Here is a 22,854-nt window from a genome sequence, read left to right on the forward strand (position 1 = left end):
AGTTTGGGAAACTGAGAGGTATGTGATGTGACACTGCACACTCCTGTACAGTAGGTGGTGCTATTCAGCTTAAAGGTGTTTGGGATACGCCAAAACAAAAGAAGAGGAAGAAGAAGAGGAAGAAGAAGAAGAAGAAGAAGGAGAAGAAGAAGAAGGAGAAGAAGAAGAAGGAGAAGAAGAAACCGTTTGGAAAAATCAGGCCTAATTCCCCGTGTGAGTGGTCCCTCCACAAGATGGCCGCCGCGTCGGCGCATCAGCTCCAATCCACAGCGTCTCTATATCTGATGTCTGCGGTGACGACAGGCTGGATGAGGAGCAGAGAGGATCTTTTCCAGCTGATTCTCTTCTATTCCTGACCAGCAGGACCTGCTGCTTCAGGAGTCTGTTACTGATCCAGGAGATCAATCGGTCAGTCTGGGTTGAAAAATGTTTGGAGAACTGGAAATGTAGCTGGTTGGACACTACATGGTCAGATGATTACTAAATGATGCTCCATTCAGGTCAAGATGTCCTTCCAGCCTGTTTGTTGAGTCTGCAGAATGTTTGAGGTTCTGTGGAGATTATTGTTGACAGGATCTGATGTTCAGGATTGTAGCAACAACAGTAAACATGTATTTACATAAAGAAAGCATCTTTGTCCACTCCCAACTTGATGAGAGTATTAAGAGCATGAAAATTTTCCCTTTAATTTACACTAAGTGCAAATAAACATAATGTGCGATTAATCGAGAGTTAACTATAGACAATCGTGAATAATTGCGATTAAACATTTTAATTGATTGACAAATGCTGTGTTTAATCTGTTTATTGACTGTAAGGACTCTTTCCCTCCATGTGAGTCCTCCTACAGAGCAGACATGGCCCAACTGGCAAAGCTTCAGTTTTATTGGTTTCTCCGACACTACGAGACACAAATGGTGAAGAACCCCATAAAGCCATTCTCCTGGTCCGTCCACGGCTGCAGCACATCACCTGGTGTCTGCCGTCATCTTGGTCCACCTCGCTCCCACTCGCTTCCCCTGGAGAACCCCCCTCCCCCCCCCCCCCTTTTTTTTAAACCCCAGCGACTAGAGAGGGAGAGGTCATCGCTCATCATTAGGTACACATGTTCCCTCTTACCTCTCCAGCGAATTCCCTGAGGACTGCTTTACAATGTCCATGCCCACCAACACTCCGGTCTCCAGAGTCCAGTCCCTCTGTCGCATGGTGGGGGGGGTCTCCAGAGTCCAGTCCCTCTGTCGCATGGTGGGGGGGGTCTTCAGAGTCCAGTCCCTCTGTCGCATGGTTGGGGGAGTCTTCAGAGTCCAGTCCCTGTCTCATACTAATACTAGGTGTCTCATGCTAATACTGCTGAAGACGAGACCATGACACAGATATGTTCCGAAAGCTTAGCAAAGAAAGCGGCTTGACCTCGGACAGAAGTTGTCTTGACTTGACCTTTGACAGGACCAATGTTGGTGAGTAATCTATTACTGTAATTAAATTACTTTTCAGTAGCGGAGTAGTGTAACAAGATTACTATGGCAAAAGAGGTAATTATGTCATAATTATTTTTCCAATTAATGACTCTGTTACTCCCAATATCTGGTGAGCTGAACAGGTCTTATTAGGGACCGAGCCCGGAGGGCAAGGTCTCTATTGTTCTTCCGGTGTTTGTCGTTCTATATTATACTAACGCCCAAACAAACGCAAATTTGACCCCCTAAACATGCATGAAAACTCACCAAATTTGGCACGCACATCATGACCGGCAAAAAGTTTTATAAAATCCAAAAACGAACACCATCGGCTCTCTAGCGCCACCTATATCCCAAAAAACGTCTAAAACAGTCGCTACGGCCCACAGGAATGTCGTAGAGAGATCTAACCAACACTCACGAGTTCGTCTCATCGAGATCTACATTTTCGCGCTGACACCCCCTGACCTAAATCCTAAATTTCCCTTTCAAAGTAAAATTTTGCTCAAAATCACTCCTCAAGAAAAAATGATCTCCTCCGAGACTGTTTGTCGTACAGACATCAGAGTCACACGACGTGAAAGAGGACAAATTTCTCTACAAAAGTTGTGAATAACTTTGTCAAAAGTCTTACGGTGTGGATTTTATTAGCGTTCAAAGTTGGAAGTCTGATATCCTGCCTTGCTCCAGCCCTCATCCGTTATAATGGGGAAAAAAGGAAAAAAGTCACCTTTTTTCAGCACCTCGAACAAGTGGCGATTGCGGCTAAACCGTGACTCCTATCAGCAAACCGAGCACACGTGAAGCCTCACCTGGTTCTCCTGAACAAGATGATGTAACTTAAGTGGGGAAAATGTCATCATATATATATACGTTTTCACAGGTATGAAAAGGTGTGCGCTCTGCATTTTTTTTTTTGCTCTCAGTTATAATGGAGCCGGATGGGGAAAAATCTCGCGCTTCTCACAAACTGAGGCCTCTACGGTCCAAACTAAAAGTCTGACTGCTCTGAAAGCCTCACCAACTGAAAGACAATTAATTTTCCTATCAAACGTGATATTTTTTGTTCAATTTTGCCAAACAGGAAAGGAACAAGGAGCAGTTGTTTCCCAAACAGAAGCTTTTATTTTCTCCTCTCCCCACTCTAATTCACATTACCATATATGGGCATGCAGTGCAGTTACACAGCTGACAGCAGCTGTCAATCAAACTCTGCCACTGATTGCCTTCATTCAGTGACTCTCAAAAGCAGATGGGAGAAGCTAACAGCTCCATGTTAGTGGATGGGAGATGCTAACAACTCCATGTTAGTGGATGGGAGATGCTAACTACTCCATGTTAGTAGATGGGAGATGCTAACTACTCAATATTCGTGGATGGGAGATGCTAACAACTCCATGTTAGTGGATAGGAGATGCTAACTACTCAATGTTCGTGGATGGGAGATGCTAACAACTCCATGTTAGTGGATGGGAGATGCTAACTACTCAATGTTCGTGGATGGGAGATGCTAACAACTCCATGTTAGTGGATGGGAGGTGCTAACTACTCCATGTTAGTGGATGGAAGATGCTAACAATTCCATGTTAGTGGATGGGAGATGCTAACTACTCCATGTTAGTGGATGGGAGATGCTAACAACTCCATGTTAGTGGATGGGAGACGCTAACTACTCCATGTTAGTGGATGGGAGATGCTAACTACTCCATGTTAGTGGATGGAAGATGCTAACTACTCAATGTTAGTGGATGGGAGATGCTAACAAATCCATGTTAGTGGATGGGAGATGCTAACTACTCCATGATAGTGGATGGGAGATGCTAAGAGCTAAATGTTAGAGGATGGGAGATGCTAACACCTCCATGTTAGTGGATGACAGATGCTAACAGCAACATGTAATTGGATTGGAGATGCTAACACCTCCATGTTAGTGGATGACAGATGCTAACAGCTACATGTTAGTGGACGGGACAGGCTAACAACTCCATGTTAGTGGATGACAGATGCTAACAGCTACATGTTAGTGGATGGGATATGCTAACAACTCCATGTTAGTGGATGACAGATGCTAACAGCTACATGTCAGTGGATGGGACATGCTAAAAACTCCATGTTAGTGGATGACAGATGCTAACAACTCCCATGTTAGTGGATGGACGTCTCAGTCGTTGGCTGGCGGGGAGGCTCGGTCCCGACCAATGCCGCTTGCGGCTTTAATTATTATACTAACGCCCAAATAAACGCCAATTTGACTCCCTAAACATGCACGAAACCTCACCAAATTTGTCACGCACATCGTGACCGGCAAAATTTTTTATAAAATACAAAAATGAAAACCATCGGCTCTCTAGCGCCACCTATATCCCAAAAAACGTCTAAAACAGTTGCTACGGCCCGCAGGAATGTCGTAGGGCAGGGGTGGGGAACCCTGGTCCTGGAGGGCCGCAAACCTGCATGTTTTCCATGTCTCCCTGCTTCAACACACCTGAAACAAATCAAGATTCATGGCCAAGTCCAGCAGAAAGCCAGATAATGAGCCTCATTGCAATCAGCTGTGTTGAAGCAGGGAGACATGGAAAACATGCAGGTTTGCGGCCCTCCAGGACCAGGGTTCCCCACCCCTGTCGTAGGGAGATCAAACCAACACTCACGCATTCGTCTCATCAAGCTCTACATTTCACGCACTGACACCCCTGACCTAAATCCAACAGGAAGTCTGCTATTTCCCTTTCAATGTAAAATTTTGCTCAAAATCACTCCTCACGAAAAAATGATCTCCTCCAAGACCGTTTGTCGTACAGACGTAAGAGTCACGCGACGTGATAGAGGACAAATTTCTCTACAAAAGTTGTGAACAACTTTGTCGAAAGTCTTACGGTGTGGATTTTATTTGCGCTCAAATTTGGAAGTTTGAAATCCTGCCTCGCTCCGGCCCTCATCCGTTATAATGGAGTCATCAGTTACAATGGAGCCGGATGGGGGAAAATCTCGCACTTCTCGCAAACTGAGGGCTCTACAGACCAAACGAAAAGTCTGACTGCGCCGAAAGCCTCACCAAGTGAAAGACAACTAATTTTCCTATCAAAGGTGGTATTTTTTGTTCAGTTTTGCCAAACAGGAAAGGAACAAGGAGCAGTTGTTTTCCCCAAAAAAACTTTTATTTTCTCCTCTCTCCACTCTAACTCACATTACCATATATGGGCATGCAGTGCAGTTACACAGCTGACAGCAGCTGTCAATCAATCTCTGACACTCAGTGCCTTCATTCAGTGACTCTCAAAAGCAGATGGGAGAAGCTAACAACTCCATGTTAGTGGATGGAACATGCTAACAACTCCATGTTACTGGATGACTGATGCTAACAGCTCCATGTTAGTGGATTGGACATGCTAACAGCTCCATGTTAGTGGATGGGAGCTGCTAACAACTCCATGTTAGTGGATGACAGATGCTAACAGCTACATGTTGGTTTATGGGAGATGCTAACAACTCCATGTTAGTGGATGGGAGAAGCTAACAGCTACATGTTAGTGGATGGGACATGCTAACAACTCCATGTTAGTGGATGGGACATGCTAACAACTCCATGTTAGTGGATGGGAGATGCTAACATCTACATGTTAGTGGATAGGACATGCTAACAGCTCCATGTTAGTGGATGAAAGATGCTAGCAGCTACATGTTAGTGGGTGGACGTCTCAGTCGCGTTCTGGCGGGGAGGCTCGGTCCCGACCAATGCCGCTTGCGGCTTTAATTATCCAAAAAATATCTGAGGATTTATAAAATCAACCAAAAACAATGAGGTCGCAGTTTTATGACATGTCTGTGCAGGCAACGTCATGAAACTTTATTTAAATCAGGGGTCTCAAACTGGTGCCAGAAAGGGCCACGTGACTGCAGGTTTTCATTCCAACCAAGCAGGAGCACCAGACTCCTCTCATGTCATCAAGCTGCACTGAAGACCTGATGACATGAGTGGAGTCTGGTGCTCCTGCTTGGTTGGAATGAAAACCTGCAGCCATGCGGCTCTTTCTGGCACCAGTTTGAGACCCCTGATTTAAAGGTACTTTTCATGTTACAAAAAAACAGCTCAAAGTGCATTACAGTAATTAAAACAAAAATGAGTATATAAAACAATTACGAAACTGAGACGAGCAGCAAAACACACCCAGCATGACGGCGGCGGAGGAAAATACAGTGAATTCCAGTAACAACATTTTATGGCATGAAATATAAACATTATTTTGAGTTTCTGTCTTAACGGACACGGGGTTCCTCAGCAAACCGTTGAGTAAAGCTGTTACATGCAGATAATGTCTGGTTCTACCTCATAATTTTTACTTTTTCCTCCCTGTGCTCAGCATCAGAATTGTCCGTACTTTTCTACTGGCTTTATGTCTATATGTCCATCGGGTAAGCTGTTTGATCGTGAGATGTAGAGTGATGAACAATGTTCCCATTTATATATGTGTGTACGTATTTATATATATGTATACAAGCATATACTTGTGTTTATGTTGTAATAAGCACTTGGAAACCACAAGCCAGTTCTCCCTGTGGGAACTTCTCTGACCACTCCTGGTATGTTGTGTAGACATGGTCAGAGTTTTTATGACACTTAGTGGTGATGGTTTTAAAGATGGTTTGATGAAAGCCAGCCACTATGATAAATTCTCCGTTCAGGTGTGTCGTCAGCTGATTCTCGGCAGCTTTATGATTCTATCTCCAGAGATATCTCACCTTTAGCGTGACCTCCGGGTGCGTACGTCACTGCCATGAGCTCCAGGTCCAGGCAGTGTGTATCCACCACCTCGACATCAGCACCTTGTAGTTCGGTGTTTCTCAATTCCGGTCCTCAGCCCCCTCGTCCAGCATGTTTCAGATGTTTCCTTCTTGAAACATTCTTTTGCCTGCAATCTGTGTGGCGTTGCTGGCATTCCTGACCCTGAAGTTAGCTCTACAAGAGGGTGGTGGTGGGGTGCACTTCAGATCAACCGTGGAGGAGAGGTGGTGAAGCAGAACTCAGGGAAGACACTGGAGAGAAATAGGGGAAACACCTGGGACCAAGTGATCACCTGTCCCCCCTGTCTCCCCCAGTAGCTGGCTGGGTTTAAAATTGAGCACCATGTAGGAACTGGGGTCTACAGTCGATGCCAGGCAAATAACTGACAGTCTGCAGGGTTTTGTGCCAATGGACAGGCAAGTTTTCCGTTGCCTGGAGGTAAGCTGGGGAGGTTTGCCACGTTTCCTTTGAGTTGTTTGGTGCACCTACCACCTTCCAGCGTCTCATGGACCGGGTGTTGTAGCGTCACGCTGGAGCCATGATGGTCTGGTCTCTACCAACCCAGGGAAGTGTGCAGTTGACCAAAGGGAGGTACGGTATATGGGGTACCACTTGGCCAGTGGGCAGGTTGACCACAGGTAGATATGACCCAATTCCATAAAAGAGGTGAGGCGGTTTTTGGGGCAGGTGGGTCACTGGGATGGTGGTTCATCCCAAACTTTGCTGATCTGACCAGTCCACTGACCAGATCCGGTCCAGTGGACGGAGCCGTGCCAGTGGGCGTTTGAGAGGGTGAAACAGGCCCTCTGTGGGGAGCCTCTGCTTCACACCCCTAACTTCTCTCTTCCTTCTGTCCTGCAGACTGACGTGTCGAACTGGGGATCGTTTTGCCTCAGAAGGTGGAGGGTGTTGACCGCCCCGTGCTGTACATCAGCAGGAAGTTCTCACAGAGGGACAGTAGGTACGGCAGGAAGCCCTTGCCATTTGGTGGGCGGTCGACTACCTGCAGTATGACCTCCTGGGATGCCCATTCACCCTCTGCTCCAGTGGCTCCACCATATGAAAGATACTCTACAGCCCTATACTTTACAGCCCTTAAGTTCAAAGTGACCCAAACCCAGGCGGTACAGATGGTGGTGGCGGACTTTCTCTCTCTCTCTCTCCCATAATGGGGGCAGGGCATGTTGGTCCGGCTGGACGGCTGCCCGGCCTGAGTCGGGCTGTGGGGGGTCTGTGGTAGGGGGCGTGGCTCAGCCCAGCTGTGGAGGAGAGATTGTGAAGCAGACCTCAGGGAAGCCGCTGGAGAGGACTAATGGTGAGTTCCCACCGGACGCGTTTCGAGCGTCAAATCTACACATGATGCTTGCAACGCTTGCAACGCTCGCGACGCGCGGCAGCTCACTGGTGGGAGTGGGAGGAGCTTCTGTGTCCTGTCTTCATGTTGACATTGGCGGATCCCATCGAGACACTGGCTCGGCTTTATTTAATAAAGAAAGCCTGAAAACGGCGTCGTCAGGCGCCTGTGTGACGTTTTTGGGTTCATCCCATCCTGCAGCGGCGTTCGCAATTTGGCGAATTTCACCATTTGCTCCAGGAGCTGCGTGAGGATGAGGTTCGCTTTCAGCGGTACTCCCGCCTCTCCCAGGCCCGGTATGACGACCTTCTAGCCCGCATCAGTGCATCACAAGGAGGGACGTCTTCCCCAGAGTGCTCGTCTGTGATTGGATGATGCTCCGCGTTGACGCTTCCAAAGTTCAATTTTCCCAACCTCAGGCGTTGACGCCTGCAACGCGTGACGCGCACCGCCAACGCTCGAAAAGCGCCTGACGCGCGTTAGGTCCATTGAAGCTCGTCCACCATAGACTTTGAATGTAAAAGCAACGCCCGTGACGCTTGCAACGCGTCCGGTGTGAACGCACCGTAAGACAAAACCCCTGAGACCAATGATTACCTCTTCTCTCTCCCAGTAACTGGATGGGTCCCAGGGAGCTGCTCAAGTGTATGAGTTCAGGCGGCGCCACTTCTGTCCTGGGATCTCACGTGGAGAGGAAGAGTCAGTACAAAGATAAGCCAGGTTAACTCTGAAGTTAGCTGCAACTGAGAACCTGGTTGACTCTGAAGTAAGATCTAAAAGAGAAAACCAGCTTCTTAGTCCAGGTCTCAGGAATCTTGATCATTTGTTATGGATGTGAAAATCAGTGATTCACCCCGAAACTGACTCATAGTAACAGTGATCATGTCGGTCATGCAGTTTCGTCTTTCCCTCCACCTTTTTCCTTTGATCCGCAGAGTTACTTTGGCTGGAGGCTGTTCTTTGACGTCTGACAGTATTTGCATTTTCAGCTTTAACTCGTGTGATGTGGATGAAGACCAGGGTGTTTCAACTATTTGTCATTGATGAAACTGGCAACGTGTGCCTTGTTTTACACTTTTCACTGCTGCAATGATTTTACCTGACATAAAAGATAAGTTGTGAACTGCAATAAAATGATGATGCTGTGTTTTGTATTTTGTGTTAATACTGACCAAACTGCTGGTGTGAATCACTTTTCACTCCCAGTCAATGCACTGATATATGCGTTGAAAAACATAGCGATTTAAAGAACATTGTGAAGGTGTTTATCAGCTCATGTCGTAACTCACTCATTTTCATATGAGACAAACAGAAGACATAAAAAAAAAAACAGTCAGAAATATTTCACATGAGACACCTTTTAAGCTTTAAATTGCAAAATATGTGCCTCTGTGGTCAAATTGATGCTTTCAGGACTATGTTTGTGACTAAAAAAATAATTTCTGTCATACTGGATGAAAAACAGGAAGGCTTGCTATGTGTGTGTCAGCAAGATCCGGGATCCCGAAAACACAGGTTATGAAACAAACATAAAAATAAAACCAATCATCTGGTGTTTGTTCATCAGCTGAATCTGGATTTTCAAATTTTTAAAGTCTGAGGAGATAAATGTCTCTAAAGTGTGACGATCAGCTCTTTCTGTAAGACTGGAAACTGTTGTCGGAGCGGCTGTGGGTCGGAGTTAAAGAGCGTCCCGGCTGAAGGGGAATGAAAGGAGACGGGAGAATAAAATAGTTGCCGATTTGTTTGCTGTGTGCTGGAACTGTACTAGACTTCTTTCTGAAGTGCCTGACAAGCAGGTGAGATCAAAGTCAGGAGGACAAAAGAGGCTCAGCAGCGATTTGTCAGGAGACGAGAGGCAGCAGCCGGGTTCAGCCTCTGATCAGCGCCTCACCAAAGAAACCTGCCCATGAGAAAAAGTACAGCAGAAAGGGTTCAAAGGTCATTTTGATTTGCTCTGGATTACTGGTACCTCCTCTCCCTCCGCCAATAAAGGACCTGGCTAATAACCTTTGTATTATTGCAGAAAAGAAACCCTTTTGTGCCAGGAGAGGTTTTGGGGAGTTGCGGTGGGGGGAGAATTTTGGGGAGGTCAATTAAAAAAGGAGCCCTGAAATCCCTGCTTTCATTCACGGCCGAGGCAAAGAAAAGGAGAAAGTTAAAATGTATGCTTTTGGCCTTTGTCTCAGAGTACTTCACGTGGCTGGGTTTAAATTCATTTGTCAAGTGGGGGGGGGGAGTAAAAAGGAATGGTTGGAAACATTTCAGTTGGGGAAATAAGCGACGACTGGCCTGAAAGCAGAAACGCAGCTCATGTTCGTGTTTCCTGGAAATGCGGGTCTGAAAGCGACGGAGACCTGCTGCGCCCGTCCCGGTGTGCGGCCGCACCGCCGAGCGCTCAGGAATGCCAGAGTGCCATGTAACACGAACTCCAGTGACTCCCCGCCGACAAGGGCCAATTAGTCAACTTAGCATTGTGCAGATCGCGGGACAAAGCATCCAATCAGTCGATTTCCCCGCTGACAGACCGCTCCGAGAAGTCGGTGCCGGGACGAGCCGGCGAACGGGAGCTCCAGGCGTCTTTCACCCGGCAGCCCTGCAAAACCGCCTCCATCCAGTCCGGTCTGCACAAACGTGCAGTCCGCAGGACGTCAGGGTTCACCCCGCCGCTCGCCGCTGCATGCCGTCGGATCGGCGCGGAGCTGCGGAGACGGCGCGTGACGTGATGAGTGAGACGGAGCGTCACAGGAAGTGGACGGTTCACAGACAGGGATGATGAACGTCCACAGCTCTTCTGTTCACACACACACTCTGCATCAGCTGCATGAACACACCACACTCACACTCCCTGTGTGGTGTAAAGAGGACGGTGTGTGTGTGTTTGTGTGTGTGTGTGTGTGTGTGTGTGTGTGTGTACTTGTACAGCTATATGTTGTGAGGACCTTTTGTGAGGACATTGGGTTTTTAACCTTACAAGTGAGGACAATTTTTGGAAAGTAAGAACATTTTTGCTGCTCCTCACTATTTGACAGACCTTTTTTGGCCTTTTTGAGGGTTCAGACTTGGTTTTTGGTTTAGGGTTACAATTAGGTTTAGGTCAGGTTTAGGGTCTGGGTCAGGGTTAGGCATGAATTTTTGATGGTTAGGGTTAGAGTCAGGGGCTAGGAAATACATTATGTCAATGAGAGTCCTCACAACATATAGCTGTACAAACGTGTGTGTGTGTGTGTGTGTGTGTGTGTGTGTGTGTGTGTGTGTGTGTGTGTGTGTGTGTGTGTGTGTGTGTGTGTGTGTGTGTGTGTGTTGCTGGGATGCAGCAGGGAAGCGTCATTAAAATAGTTTGAGAGCAGCAGCAGGCCACCTGTGAGCCTCCTGCTCTTCCCGGGTTGAACCACATCAAGCAGGTCTGAGTGAGGAGAGGCCGTCCTGCAGGGTCCCGGCTCACCAGGAGCTGCTTCAGTCTGACGGTGGAGGTAAACAGAGTGACAGAGGCGGCCGGCGGGGTGATGTATGGGCGGGAAGACGAATTAAGCTGGCGCTCTCCGGGGGATTGTCAGCAGCGGCCTCCGGAGCGGCGGTGGAGCGGCGCCACAGGGCACGGGGATTTGTAGATCACGGTGCTAATTACCCAGAATGCAAACCATAATGTGACCAAGATGGAAGCAATTTAGGCAGCAGTCATTTAGCCTGCTGCTCTTCCGCCCACCGGCTGCCGCCTCGCCTGAGCCCGGTGGCGGCGGGAGGAGTCAGAGACACATGGCGTCTGGGCCACGGCGGCTTTTCCTCTTCCTGTTTTACAAATGATGGGAATGTCTGCCTAATTTCCTCGAGCGGTGATTTTCCACTCGGAAGAGGCGTTATTTCTGATTTCATACCTGACCCCCTGGGGGAGGGGGAGGGGGATAACAGTGCTTTGATAATCATCAGGTATGATTCAGGGACGTGTGTGTGCTGATGACTGAGTGTTGTCTCCATCGTCCTGAACTCGGAGGGTTGGAGGAGAGCGGCTCTGGGATGAGGGCGGCACGCCGGCTCACCTGCTCAGGTGTCTGCTGCTGCAGCTCTCCGGATGGCTGAGGAGAAAGCAGTGTAACAGTATCCTGCTGCGTCTCACTTCACACAGCGCCGATACCTCAGCCTCCCCCTTCCTTTGTATCAATTGGTGGGAGTTGAGCCTATTGTGGCCAGCAGCCTCTTTATAGGCTCCGCGCTGCCGCTCCGCAGAGCGCTCCGGCCCCGGGAGGCATCACACGCACGGGACGACCCAGCTGCTGCTGCTGGAGGCGCGCGGCCCCCGGGACGCCGTTCATGGGACCCCGCGGCAGGACCCCACTCCTCCGCTTTCTCCACACTGTCGGCTGGAACGCACGATGCCACGATGCAGCTGATTGCTGCGCTCGTGCTGCTCAACCTGCTGGATCTGGTTAGTCCGCGGGCCCGCTGCGCCCCGGACCGGGACCGGGACTGCGACCCCCGGCAGCGCAGGGACGCCGGTGGTCGCGGAGGAGTATACGAACACCTCGGAGGAGCGCCGAGGCGCAGGAAGCTGTACTGCGCCACCAAATACCACCTCCAGATCCATCCCAGCGGGAGGATAGACGGATCCCTGGAGGAGAACAATCCGTTCAGTGAGTCTGACACACACACACACACTCACACACACACACACACACACACACACACAGACACACAGACACACACATCAGATTTTCATATTGGTCATGAATTAAAAAAAAAGTTCAACTTTTTAAGTTATTTATTTATTTATTTATTTATTTATCAGGGACAGTGCATTTTGGTCAACACTTTCTTTCCAATAAGAGTGTAAATATGCCAGAATTAGCCATAGGCTAATTTACATCTGTAGTCCCTAACGTGTGTGTGCGCGCGCGCGTGTGTGTGCGTGTGTGTGTGTGTCTGTGTGTCTGTGTGTGTGTGTGTTACTCACATCAGGACAGAGATCCTGTCCTCAATAACCATATCCATCATTTCTACATATCTTTCACTAATTAACCGATCAATAAGCTGATACACTGGTCAGATGGCTGAGGAACTGCTCACCTGTCTCACCTGTCTCACCTGTCTCACCTGTCTCACCTGTCTCTGTCCCCGGGATGGACTCATGTGGACTACAGAAGGATATGCTGTCTGAACTGGAGTGTTTCTTTGCTGCAGGCATCATGGAGATCACGGCGGTGGACGTGGGCGTTGTGGCCATCAAAGGTCTTTTCTCCGGACGATATCTTGCCATGAACGAGAAAGGACGGCTGTACGCCTCGGTGGGTTCGCGCTCCGCTCCTTTTCAAACTGCTCCTCATAGAACTGATCTCGTGGGTGATCCCAGCCCGGTGGAAGCCCCGGGGAAGTGAGCTCCGCTCTGACTGAAGACCGGAGCTCCAGCATGTCCGGAGCGAAGCAGGAGGCGGTCCCGTCCCGTTCGAACAAGTGCTCTTTTCTTCTTCTTCTTATCTCTGTTTGTTTCTTATCATTATTCCGACGCGGGAACAAACCCAAATTCGACCCCATAAACCCCAAGCAAGATTCACCAGATCTGGCACGCAGATCATGACCAGCAAAACATTTTAAAAAATGGAGAAAAAAAAACCTAATTGCTGCCAAAATGAGCTCTCTAGTGCCACCTACATACGCTAAAATGGCCAGCATGGCCCACAGGAAGGTCGTAGATGGATCAAACCAATGCTCACTCGTTCGTCTCATCTAGACCTAAAAACTGCATGCCAACACCCCCAACATAAATCCAACAGGAAGTCCGTGATTTCCCTTTCAAAGTGAAATTCTGCTATAACTCATGAAAAAAATAAAAAAATTCTCCAAAAGCGTTTGTCATAGAGTCAAACTACTTCTAGATGAAACAGGAGAAGTTTTTCTACCAAAAGTTTGAACAACTTTGTAAAAAAGTGGACTTGGTGTGGATTTTATTAGTTGGAAGTCTGAAACCCTGCCTTGCTCCTGCCCTCATCCGCTACAATGGAAAAGGTAAAAAAAAAATTGCCTTTTTCCAGCACCTCGAACAAGTGCCGAGTGTGGCTAAACTGTGACTTCTATTAACAAACCGAGCACATATGAAGTGTCACCAGGTCCTTCCGAACCCGATGATGTAACATAAGTGGAGAAAATTTCAAGAAAAATGTCAGTTTTCGCACGAGAGAAAAGGTGCGCCCTCTGAAATTTCTGTCTGTCGGTTATAATGGAGCCGGATGGGGGAAAATCTCACCTTTCTCACAAACTGAGGCCTCTACTGTGTAACTACAAACATGGCTGCTCTGAAAACCCCACAGTCTGAAAGATAACCAATTTTCCTTTCAATAGCCATAATTTTTTTCCTCACTTTCACCCAAAAGTATTGATACGGGGAGCAGTTTTACCCCGAAGACAAACCTTTTTTAGCTGCATGTCCTCCTCATGACCATATATGGGCGTAGAGTGATGACATCATCCAGCGGAGAGCAGCTGTCAATCAAACTCTGACTATCACTTCTTTATTTCAGTGACTTTTAAAAGCTTTTAAAAATGTTTCAGCAGTTAGCGAGGTTCAAGGGTTTCTCAGCCGGTGGGTCGGCTCCGTCCCGACCGATGCCGTTTGCAGCTTTAATTTATTTTAAGTGATTCTACTTTTGCTGCTGATCGATTTGCACATATGAAATTTTGTTGTTTCACCTGCTAATGAGGGAACAGGAACTCCACCGAACACATCCCGACTGACACGTTCTTCTCTCTCCAGGAAACGTTCAACAGAGAGTGTGAGTTTGTGGAGCGGATCCACGAGTTGGGCTACAACACGTACGCGTCGCGCCACCACTCCACAGAGCAGCCGCTGGCCCCGGGCAGCAGCGGCCGGCGGCGGGCCAGCGCCAAGCGCCAGTGGTACGTTTCTATTAATGGCAAAGGACGGCCACGGAGAGGCTTTAAAACTCGGAGCACGGACAAAGCCTCGCTCTTTCTACCTCGAGTGCTGGCCAACAAGGACCACGAGATGGTGAGGAGGCTGAGGGACAGTCCGGGACCGCACCCCCACACCCACCAGGACCACCGTGGCGAAAGGCGGCGGCGGCGTCATCGCACCAGAGAAAGACGCACCCGTGACCCCGCGGTCACATGACTCGTTAATATGGACGTTTTTTTTTTTTTTTTTTTTTTTTTTTTTACTGGAGCTGGACTGCAGAGGATGTGGACAAAGACTCTGAGGGATCGAGTTGTGGACAAGAGGACGGCAATATGGATGTGAAGGGGGCTACAGGACATCCTCCAGCTGCTGGACACATGGACTCACTCCCCCCATAGACTGCAGTCCCCCCACAGGCTCCACTCCCCCTACAGCCTCCACTCCCACCACAGCCTCCAGTGCCCCCACAGTGTCCAGTCCCCCTACAGCCTCCAGTCCCCCCACAGCCTCCAGTGCCCCCAGTGTCCAGTCCCCCCACAGCCTCCAGTGCCCCCACAGTGTCCAGTCCCCCTACAGCCTCCACTCCCACCACAGCCTCCAGTGCCCCCAGTGTCCAGTCCCCCCACAGCCTCCAGTGCCCCCAGTGTCCAGTCCCCCTACAGCCTCCACTCCCACCACAGCCTCCAGTGCCCCCAGTGTCCAGTCCCCCCACAGCCTCCAGTGCCCCCAGTGTCCAGTCCCCCTACAGCCTCCACTCCCACCACAGCCTCCAGTGCCCCCAGTGTCCAGTCCCCCTACAGCCTCCAGTCCCCCCACAGCCTCCAGTGCCCCCACAGTGTCCAGTCCCCCTACAGCCTCCAGTCCCCCCACAGCCTCCAGTGCCCCCACAGTGTCCAGTCCCCCACAGCCTCAACAGCCTCCACTCCCCCCACAGCCTCCACTCCCACCACAGCCTCCAGTCCCCCCAGTGTCCAGTCCCTCCAGTCCCCCCACAGCCTCCACTCCCCCCACAGCCTCCAGTTCCCCCAGTGTCCAGTCCTTCTAGTCCCCCCACAGCCTCCACTCCCCCAACAGTCTCCAGTCCCCCCAGGAGTGTCCAGTCCCCCCACAGCCTCCAGTCCCTCCAGTGTCCAGTCCCTCCAGTCCCCCCTCAGCCTCCACAGCCTCCACTCCCACCACAGCCTCCAGTTCCCCCAGTGTCCTGTCCTTCTAGTCCCCCCACAGCCTCCACTCCCCCCACAGCTTCCAATCATTCTAAGGCCTCCAGTCCCTCCACAGCGTCCAGTTCCCCCACAGTGTCTAGTCCTTCCAGTCCTCCCACAACCTCCAGTCCCCCCACAGCCTCCAGTCCCCTGACAGCCTCCACTCCCCCCACAGCCTCCAGTCCCCTGACAGCCTCCACTCCCCCCACAGCCTCCAGTCCCCTGACAGCCTCCAGTCCCCCCACAGCCTCCAGTCCCCCCACAGCCTCCAGTGCCCCCACAGCCTCCAGTGCCCCCACAGCCTCCAGTCCCCCCACAGCCTCCAGTCCCCTGACAGCCTCCAGTCCCCCCACAGCCTCCACTCCCCCCACAGCCTCCAGTCCCCTGACAGCCTCCACTCCCCCCACAGCCTCCAGTCCCCTGACAGCCTCCAGTCCCCCCACAGCCTCCAGTCCCCCCACAGCCTCCAGTGCCCCCACAGCCTCCAGTGCCCCCACAGCCTCCAGTCCCCCCACAGCCTCCAGTCCCCTGACAGCCTCCAGTCCCCCCACAGCCTCCAGTCCCCCCACAGCCTCCAGTCCCCTGACAGCCTCCACTCCCCCCACAGCCTCCAGTCCCCTGACAGCCTCCAGTCCCCCCACAGCCTCCAGTCCCCCCACAGCCTCCAGTGCCCCCACAGCCTCCAGTGCCCCCACAGCCTCCAGTCCCCTGACAGCCTCCAGTCCCCCCACAGCCTCCACTCCCCCCACAGCCTCCAGTCCCCTGACAGCCTCCAGTCCCCCCACAGCCTCCAGTCCCCCCACAGCCTCCAGTCCCCTGACAGCCTCCAGTCCCCCCACAGCCTCCAGTCCCCCCACAGCCTCCAGTCCCCTGACAGCCTCCAGTCCCCCCACAGCCTCCAGTCCCCTGACAGCCTCCAGTGCCCCCACAGCCTCCAGTCCCCCCACAGCCTCCAGTCCCCCCACAGCCTCCAGTCCCCTGACAGCCTCCAGTCCCCCCACAGCCTCCAGTCCCCCCACAGCCTCCAGTCCCCCCACAGCCTCCAGTGCCCCCACAGCCTCCAGTGCCCCCACAGTGTCCAGTCCCTCTACAGCGCGTCTCTTATAAGTGTGTCACTGTGGCTGAACCTCTGTTTCACTTGTTTTCTCGCCTGGACTTTCTGATAATCTACTGTTTGTAAACTGAACCAAGAACTTTGTATATTTTACTAATGAGAAGAATATTTATTGCTGCCTGCCTTGTAAGTTATTTCTGAGTTTATTCGTGTTTCTGTTTAGTTTCCAACATGAAGCAGGAGAGAAACCTCCTCTTGTTCACCCATAAGCCAGTCGAGTTTCTCAAATTAAAACGTTTTTGTTGTTGTTCTCTGCATGTAGAATATGGTTCTGTCTTCATTTGTCTTTAATAGGATCAATAACAGCCCAACACGTTTCAGACTTACAACAGCAAGTTAAAATCAGCACATGCCAGTTTGTCATCATGAACGCTGTGGGTATCAGATGGACTGTCACTGCATGTAGTATATGATTTATGGCTTAAAGCTGGTGTCCGGAGTTTCCGTTCGTTTCCAACGTATGTATCATTTTTCAACAGAGCTTAAATGTGTCAGTCTGGTTGATACTATAATATAATATTAGCATAAAGCAATATAAAAATGTATTTATGAGCCCCGCCTTCGTCTCATAGACCCCCATGTTATCCGAAAAAAGCGCCGGTCAGCTTCAGCCAATAGATTTCGAGCTTCCGCATTCTCGTGTTGTCAGTCAACTTGTGCGCGCAGCCAGAGAGCACGTCGCTCGCCCAGCAGAGGAGAGTTAGCTCTGCAGCAGATATATCCACCGTCTGCTGAACATCCACCGGAAACAGCTCAACATGGAGGATGCTGCAGGACTCAGAGGCTCTCATTTTCACCCGACAGATAATAGCGTGCACAATTAAAGGGGCGTGGCTTGGTCGCTCATGAAAGCAGAGGGAGGGCGGAACCTTGAGACTTGGATTAAAAAAAAAAACCTTTCTCTTTCAAAACTCCGGACACGAGCTTTAAATGTGTGAAAGATAAATATTTGGTATTCAGTCCCACAGCGATTCACGTCCTGCTGAATAGTGATACAGTTCAATAATGAGACATTACACCTCTATATGTCCGTTTTTCATGAGACGCTTTAACCAGCAGAGAGACTTGATGTCTGAAAACCAAACCTCGTCTTTGATTGACAACTTTCAGCTTGATGTGTTTAAATGCTTCAGTATTTGCACAAATTGTTTTGTTAGTTTGGATGAAATGTGGGGAAGATTTACGGATGTTTCTAAAAGCGGAAGCAACTGCTTCCTGTAGCAGCAGCAGTAGCAGAAGCAGTAGCAGTAGTAGCAGTAGCTGCAGCAGTAGCAGCAGCAGTAGAAGTAGCAGAAGAAGTACCAGTAGCACCAGCATTAGCAGCAGCAGGAGCAGTAGTAGCAGCAGTCGCAGCAGCAGTAACAGTAGGAGCAGCAGTAGCAGTAGCATCAGCAGCAGCAGTAGCAGTAGCAGCAGCAGTAGCATTAGCATCAGCAGCAGCAGTAGCAGTAGCAGCAGCAGTAGCAGTAGGAGCAGCAGTAGCAGTAGCATCAGCAGCAGCAGTAGCAGTAGCAGCAGCAGTAGCAGTAGGAGCAGCAGTAGCAGTAGCATCAGCAGCAGCAGTAGCAGTAGGAGCAGCAGTAGCAGTAGCAGCAGCAGTAGCTGCGCCCCGGACCGGGACCGGGACTGCGACCCCCGGCAGCGCAGGGACGCCGGTGGTCGCGGAGGAGTATACGAACACCTCGGAGGAGCGCCGAGGCGCAGGAAGCTGTACTGCGCCACCAAATACCACCTCCAGATCCATCCCAGCGGGAGGATAGACGGATCCCTGGAGGAGAACAATCCGTTCAGTGAGTCTGACACACACACACACACTCACACACACACACACACACACACACACACAGACACACAGACACACACATCAGATTTTCATATTGGTCATGAATTAAAAAAAAGTTCAACTTTTTAAGTTATTTATTTATTTATTTATTTATTTATCAGGGACAGTGCATTTTGGTCAACACTTTCTTTCCAATAAGAGTGTAAATATGCCAGAATTAGCCATAGGCTAATTTACATCTGTAGTCCCTAACGTGTGTGTGCGCGCGCGCGTGTGTGTGCGTGTGTGTGTGTGTCTGTGTGTCTGTGTGTGTGTGTGTTACTCACATCAGGACAGAGATCCTGTCCTCAATAACCATATCCATCATTTCTACATATCTTTCACTAATTAACCGATCAATAAGCTGATACACTGGTCAGATGGCTGAGGAACTGCTCACCTGTCTCACCTGTCTCACCTGTCTCACCTGTCTCACCTGTCTCTGTCCCCGGGATGGACTCATGTGGACTACAGAAGGATATGCTGTCTGAACTGGAGTGTTTCTTTGCTGCAGGCATCATGGAGATCACGGCGGTGGACGTGGGCGTTGTGGCCATCAAAGGTCTTTTCTCCGGACGATATCTTGCCATGAACGAGAAAGGACGGCTGTACGCCTCGGTGGGTTCGCGCTCCGCTCCTTTTCAAACTGCTCCTCATAGAACTGATCTCGTGGGTGATCCCAGCCCGGTGGAAGCCCCGGGGAAGTGAGCTCCGCTCTGACTGAAGACCGGAGCTCCAGCATGTCCGGAGCGAAGCAGGAGGCGGTCCCGTCCCGTTCGAACAAGTGCTCTTTTCTTCTTCTTCTTATCTCTGTTTGTTTCTTATCATTATTCCGACGCGGGAACAAACCCAAATTCGACCCCATAAACCCCAAGCAAGATTCACCAGATCTGGCACGCAGATCATGACCAGCAAAACATTTTAAAAAATGGAGAAAAAAAAACCTAATTGCTGCCAAAATGAGCTCTCTAGTGCCACCTACATACGCTAAAATGGCCAGCATGGCCCACAGGAAGGTCGTAGATGGATCAAACCAATGCTCACTCGTTCGTCTCATCTAGACCTAAAAACTGCATGCCAACACCCCCAACATAAATCCAACAGGAAGTCCGTGATTTCCCTTTCAAAGTGAAATTCTGCTATAACTCATGAAAAAAATAAAAAAATTCTCCAAAAGCGTTTGTCATAGAGTCAAACTACTTCTAGATGAAACAGGAGAAGTTTTTCTACCAAAAGTTTGAACAACTTTGTAAAAAAGTGGACTTGGTGTGGATTTTATTAGTTGGAAGTCTGAAACCCTGCCTTGCTCCTGCCCTCATCCGCTACAATGGAAAAGGTAAAAAAAAAATTGCCTTTTTCCAGCACCTCGAACAAGTGCCGAGTGTGGCTAAACTGTGACTTCTATTAACAAACCGAGCACATATGAAGTGTCACCAGGTCCTTCCGAACCCGATGATGTAACATAAGTGGAGAAAATTTCAAGAAAAATGTCAGTTTTCGCACGAGAGAAAAGGTGCGCCCTCTGAAATTTCTGTCTGTCGGTTATAATGGAGCCGGATGGGGGAAAATCTCACCTTTCTCACAAACTGAGGCCTCTACTGCGTAACTACAAACATGGCTGCTCTGAAAACCCCACAGTCTGAAAGATAACCAATTTTCCTTTCAATAGCCATAATTTTTTTCCTCACTTTCACCCAAAAGTATTGATACGGGGAGCAGTTTTACCCCGAAGACAAACCTTTTTTAGCTGCATGTCCTCCTCATGACCATATATGGGCGTAGAGTGATGACATCATCCAGCGGAGAGCAGCTGTCAATCAAACTCTGACTATCACTTCTTTATTTCAGTGACTTTTAAAAGCTTTTAAAAATGTTTCAGCAGTTAGCGAGGTTCAAGGGTTTCTCAGCCGGTGGGTCGGCTCCGTCCCGACCGATGCCGTTTGCAGCTTTAATTTATTTTAAGTGATTCTACTTTTGCTGCTGATCGATTTGCACATATGAAATTTTGTTGTTTCACCTGCTAATGAGGGAACAGGAACTCCACCGAACACATCCCGACTGACACGTTCTTCTCTCTCCAGGAAACGTTCAACAGAGAGTGTGAGTTTGTGGAGCGGATCCACGAGTTGGGCTACAACACGTACGCGTCGCGCCACCACTCCACAGAGCAGCCGCTGGCCCCGGGCAGCAGCGGCCGGCGGCGGGCCAGCGCCAAGCGCCAGTGGTACGTTTCTATTAATGGCAAAGGACGGCCACGGAGAGGCTTTAAAACTCGGAGCACGGACAAAGCCTCGCTCTTTCTACCTCGAGTGCTGGCCAACAAGGACCACGAGATGGTGAGGAGGCTGAGGGACAGTCCGGGACCGCACCCCCACACCCACCAGGACCACCGTGGCGAAAGGCGGCGGCGGCGTCATCGCACCAGAGAAAGACGCACCCGTGACCCCGCGGTCACATGACTCGTTAATATGGACGTTTTTTTTTTTTTTTTTTTTTTTTTTTTTTACTGGAGCTGGACTGCAGAGGATGTGGACAAAGACTCTGAGGGATCGAGTTGTGGACAAGAGGACGGCAATATGGATGTGAAGGGGGCTACAGGACATCCTCCAGCTGCTGGACACATGGACTCACTCCCCCCATAGACTGCAGTCCCCCCACAGGCTCCACTCCCCCTACAGCCTCCACTCCCACCACAGCCTCCAGTGCCCCCACAGTGTCCAGTCCCCCTACAGCCTCCAGTCCCCCCACAGCCTCCAGTGCCCCCAGTGTCCAGTCCCCCCACAGCCTCCAGTGCCCCCACAGTGTCCAGTCCCCCTACAGCCTCCACTCCCACCACAGCCTCCAGTGCCCCCAGTGTCCAGTCCCCCCACAGCCTCCAGTGCCCCCAGTGTCCAGTCCCCCCACAGCCTCCAGTCCCCCCACAGCCTCCAGTGCCCCCACAGTGTCCAGTCCCCCTACAGCCTCCAGTCCCCCCACAGCCTCCAGTGCCCCCACAGTGTCCAGTCCCCCTACAGCCTCCAGTCCCCCCACAGCCTCCAGTGCCCCCACAGTGTCCAGTCCCCCACAGCCTCAACAGCCTCCACTCCCCCCACAGCCTCCACTCCCACCACAGCCTCCAGTCCCCCCAGTGTCCAGTCCCTCCAGTCCCCCCACAGCCTCCACTCCCCCCACAGCCTCCAGTTCCCCCAGTGTCCAGTCCTTCTAGTCCCCCCACAGCCTCCACTCCCCCAACAGTCTCCAGTCCCCCCAGGAGTGTCCAGTCCCCCCACAGCCTCCAGTCCCTCCAGTGTCCAGTCCCTCCAGTCCCCCCTCAGCCTCCACAGCCTCCACTCCCACCACAGCCTCCAGTCCCCCCAGTGTCCAGTCCCTCCAGTCCCCCCACAGCCTCCACAACCTCCACTCCCCCCACAGCTTCCAATCATTCTAAGGCCTCCAGTCCCTCCACAGCGTCCAGTTCCCCCACAGTGTCTAGTCCTTCCAGTCCTCCCACAACCTCCAGTCCCCCTACAGTCTCTACTAGCCCAACAGTGTCCAGTCCCCCTACTTCCTCCACAGTATCCAGTCCCCCCACAGCCTCCAGTCCCCTGACAGCCTCCACTCCCCCCACAGCCTCCAGTCCCCTGACAGCCTCCACTCCCCCCACAGCCTCCAGTCCCCTGACAGCCTCCAGTCCCCCCACAGCCTCCAGTCCCCCCACAGCCTCCAGTGCCCCACAGCCTCCAGTGCCCCCACAGCCTCCAGTCCCCCCACAGCCTCCAGTCCCCTGACAGCCTCCAGTCCCCCCACAGCCTCCACTCCCCCCACAGCCTCCAGTCCCCTGACAGCCTCCAGTCCCCCCACAGCCTCCAGTCCCCCCACAGCCTCCAGTCCCCCGACAGCCTCCAGTCCCCCCACAGCCTCCAGTCCCCCCACAGCCTCCAGTCCCCTGACAGCCTCCAGTCCCCCCACAGCCTCCAGTCCCCTGACAGCCTCCAGTGCCCCCACAGCCTCCAGTCCCCCCACAGCCTCCAGTCCCCCCACAGCCTCCAGTCCCCTGACAGCCTCCAGTCCCCCCACAGCCTCCAGTCCCCCCACAGCCTCCAGTCCCCCCACAGCCTCCAGTCCCCTGACAGCCTCCACTCCCCCCACAGCCTCCAGTCCCCTGACAGCCTCCAGTCCCCCCACAGCCTCCAGTCCCCCCACAGCCTCCAGTGCCCCCACAGCCTCCAGTGCCCCCAC

The 22,854-nt window shown here is 51.1% G+C and overlaps 2 protein-coding genes across 2 annotated transcripts; both read left to right on the top strand.

Moving 5' to 3' along the window:
• Window positions 1-11,894: 11,894 nt before the first annotated feature.
• LOC115389755 (fibroblast growth factor 3-like) lies at window positions 11,895-14,714 on the top strand. The gene is made up of 3 exons (XM_030093337.1): window positions 11,895-12,222; window positions 12,770-12,873; window positions 14,337-14,714. The coding sequence occupies exons 1-3, from the start codon at window positions 11,973-11,975 to the stop codon at window positions 14,712-14,714; spliced, it is 732 nt and encodes a 243-aa protein (XP_029949197.1). The 5' UTR covers window positions 11,895-11,972.
• A 3,706-nt stretch (window positions 14,715-18,420) lies between these two features.
• LOC115389765 (fibroblast growth factor 3-like) lies at window positions 18,421-21,095 on the top strand (the record flags this gene model as incomplete). Its single annotated transcript, XM_030093347.1, has 3 exons — window positions 18,421-18,604; window positions 19,151-19,254; window positions 20,718-21,095. Coding segments are annotated over 3 exons (666 nt in total), but the record flags the coding sequence as incomplete, so codon positions are not given.
• Window positions 21,096-22,854: the final 1,759 nt, after the last annotated feature.

This window comes from Salarias fasciatus, chromosome 1 (assembly GCF_902148845.1).
Source record: "Salarias fasciatus chromosome 1, fSalaFa1.1, whole genome shotgun sequence".
NCBI classification, from domain to species: Eukaryota; Metazoa; Chordata; class Actinopteri; order Blenniiformes; family Blenniidae; genus Salarias; species Salarias fasciatus.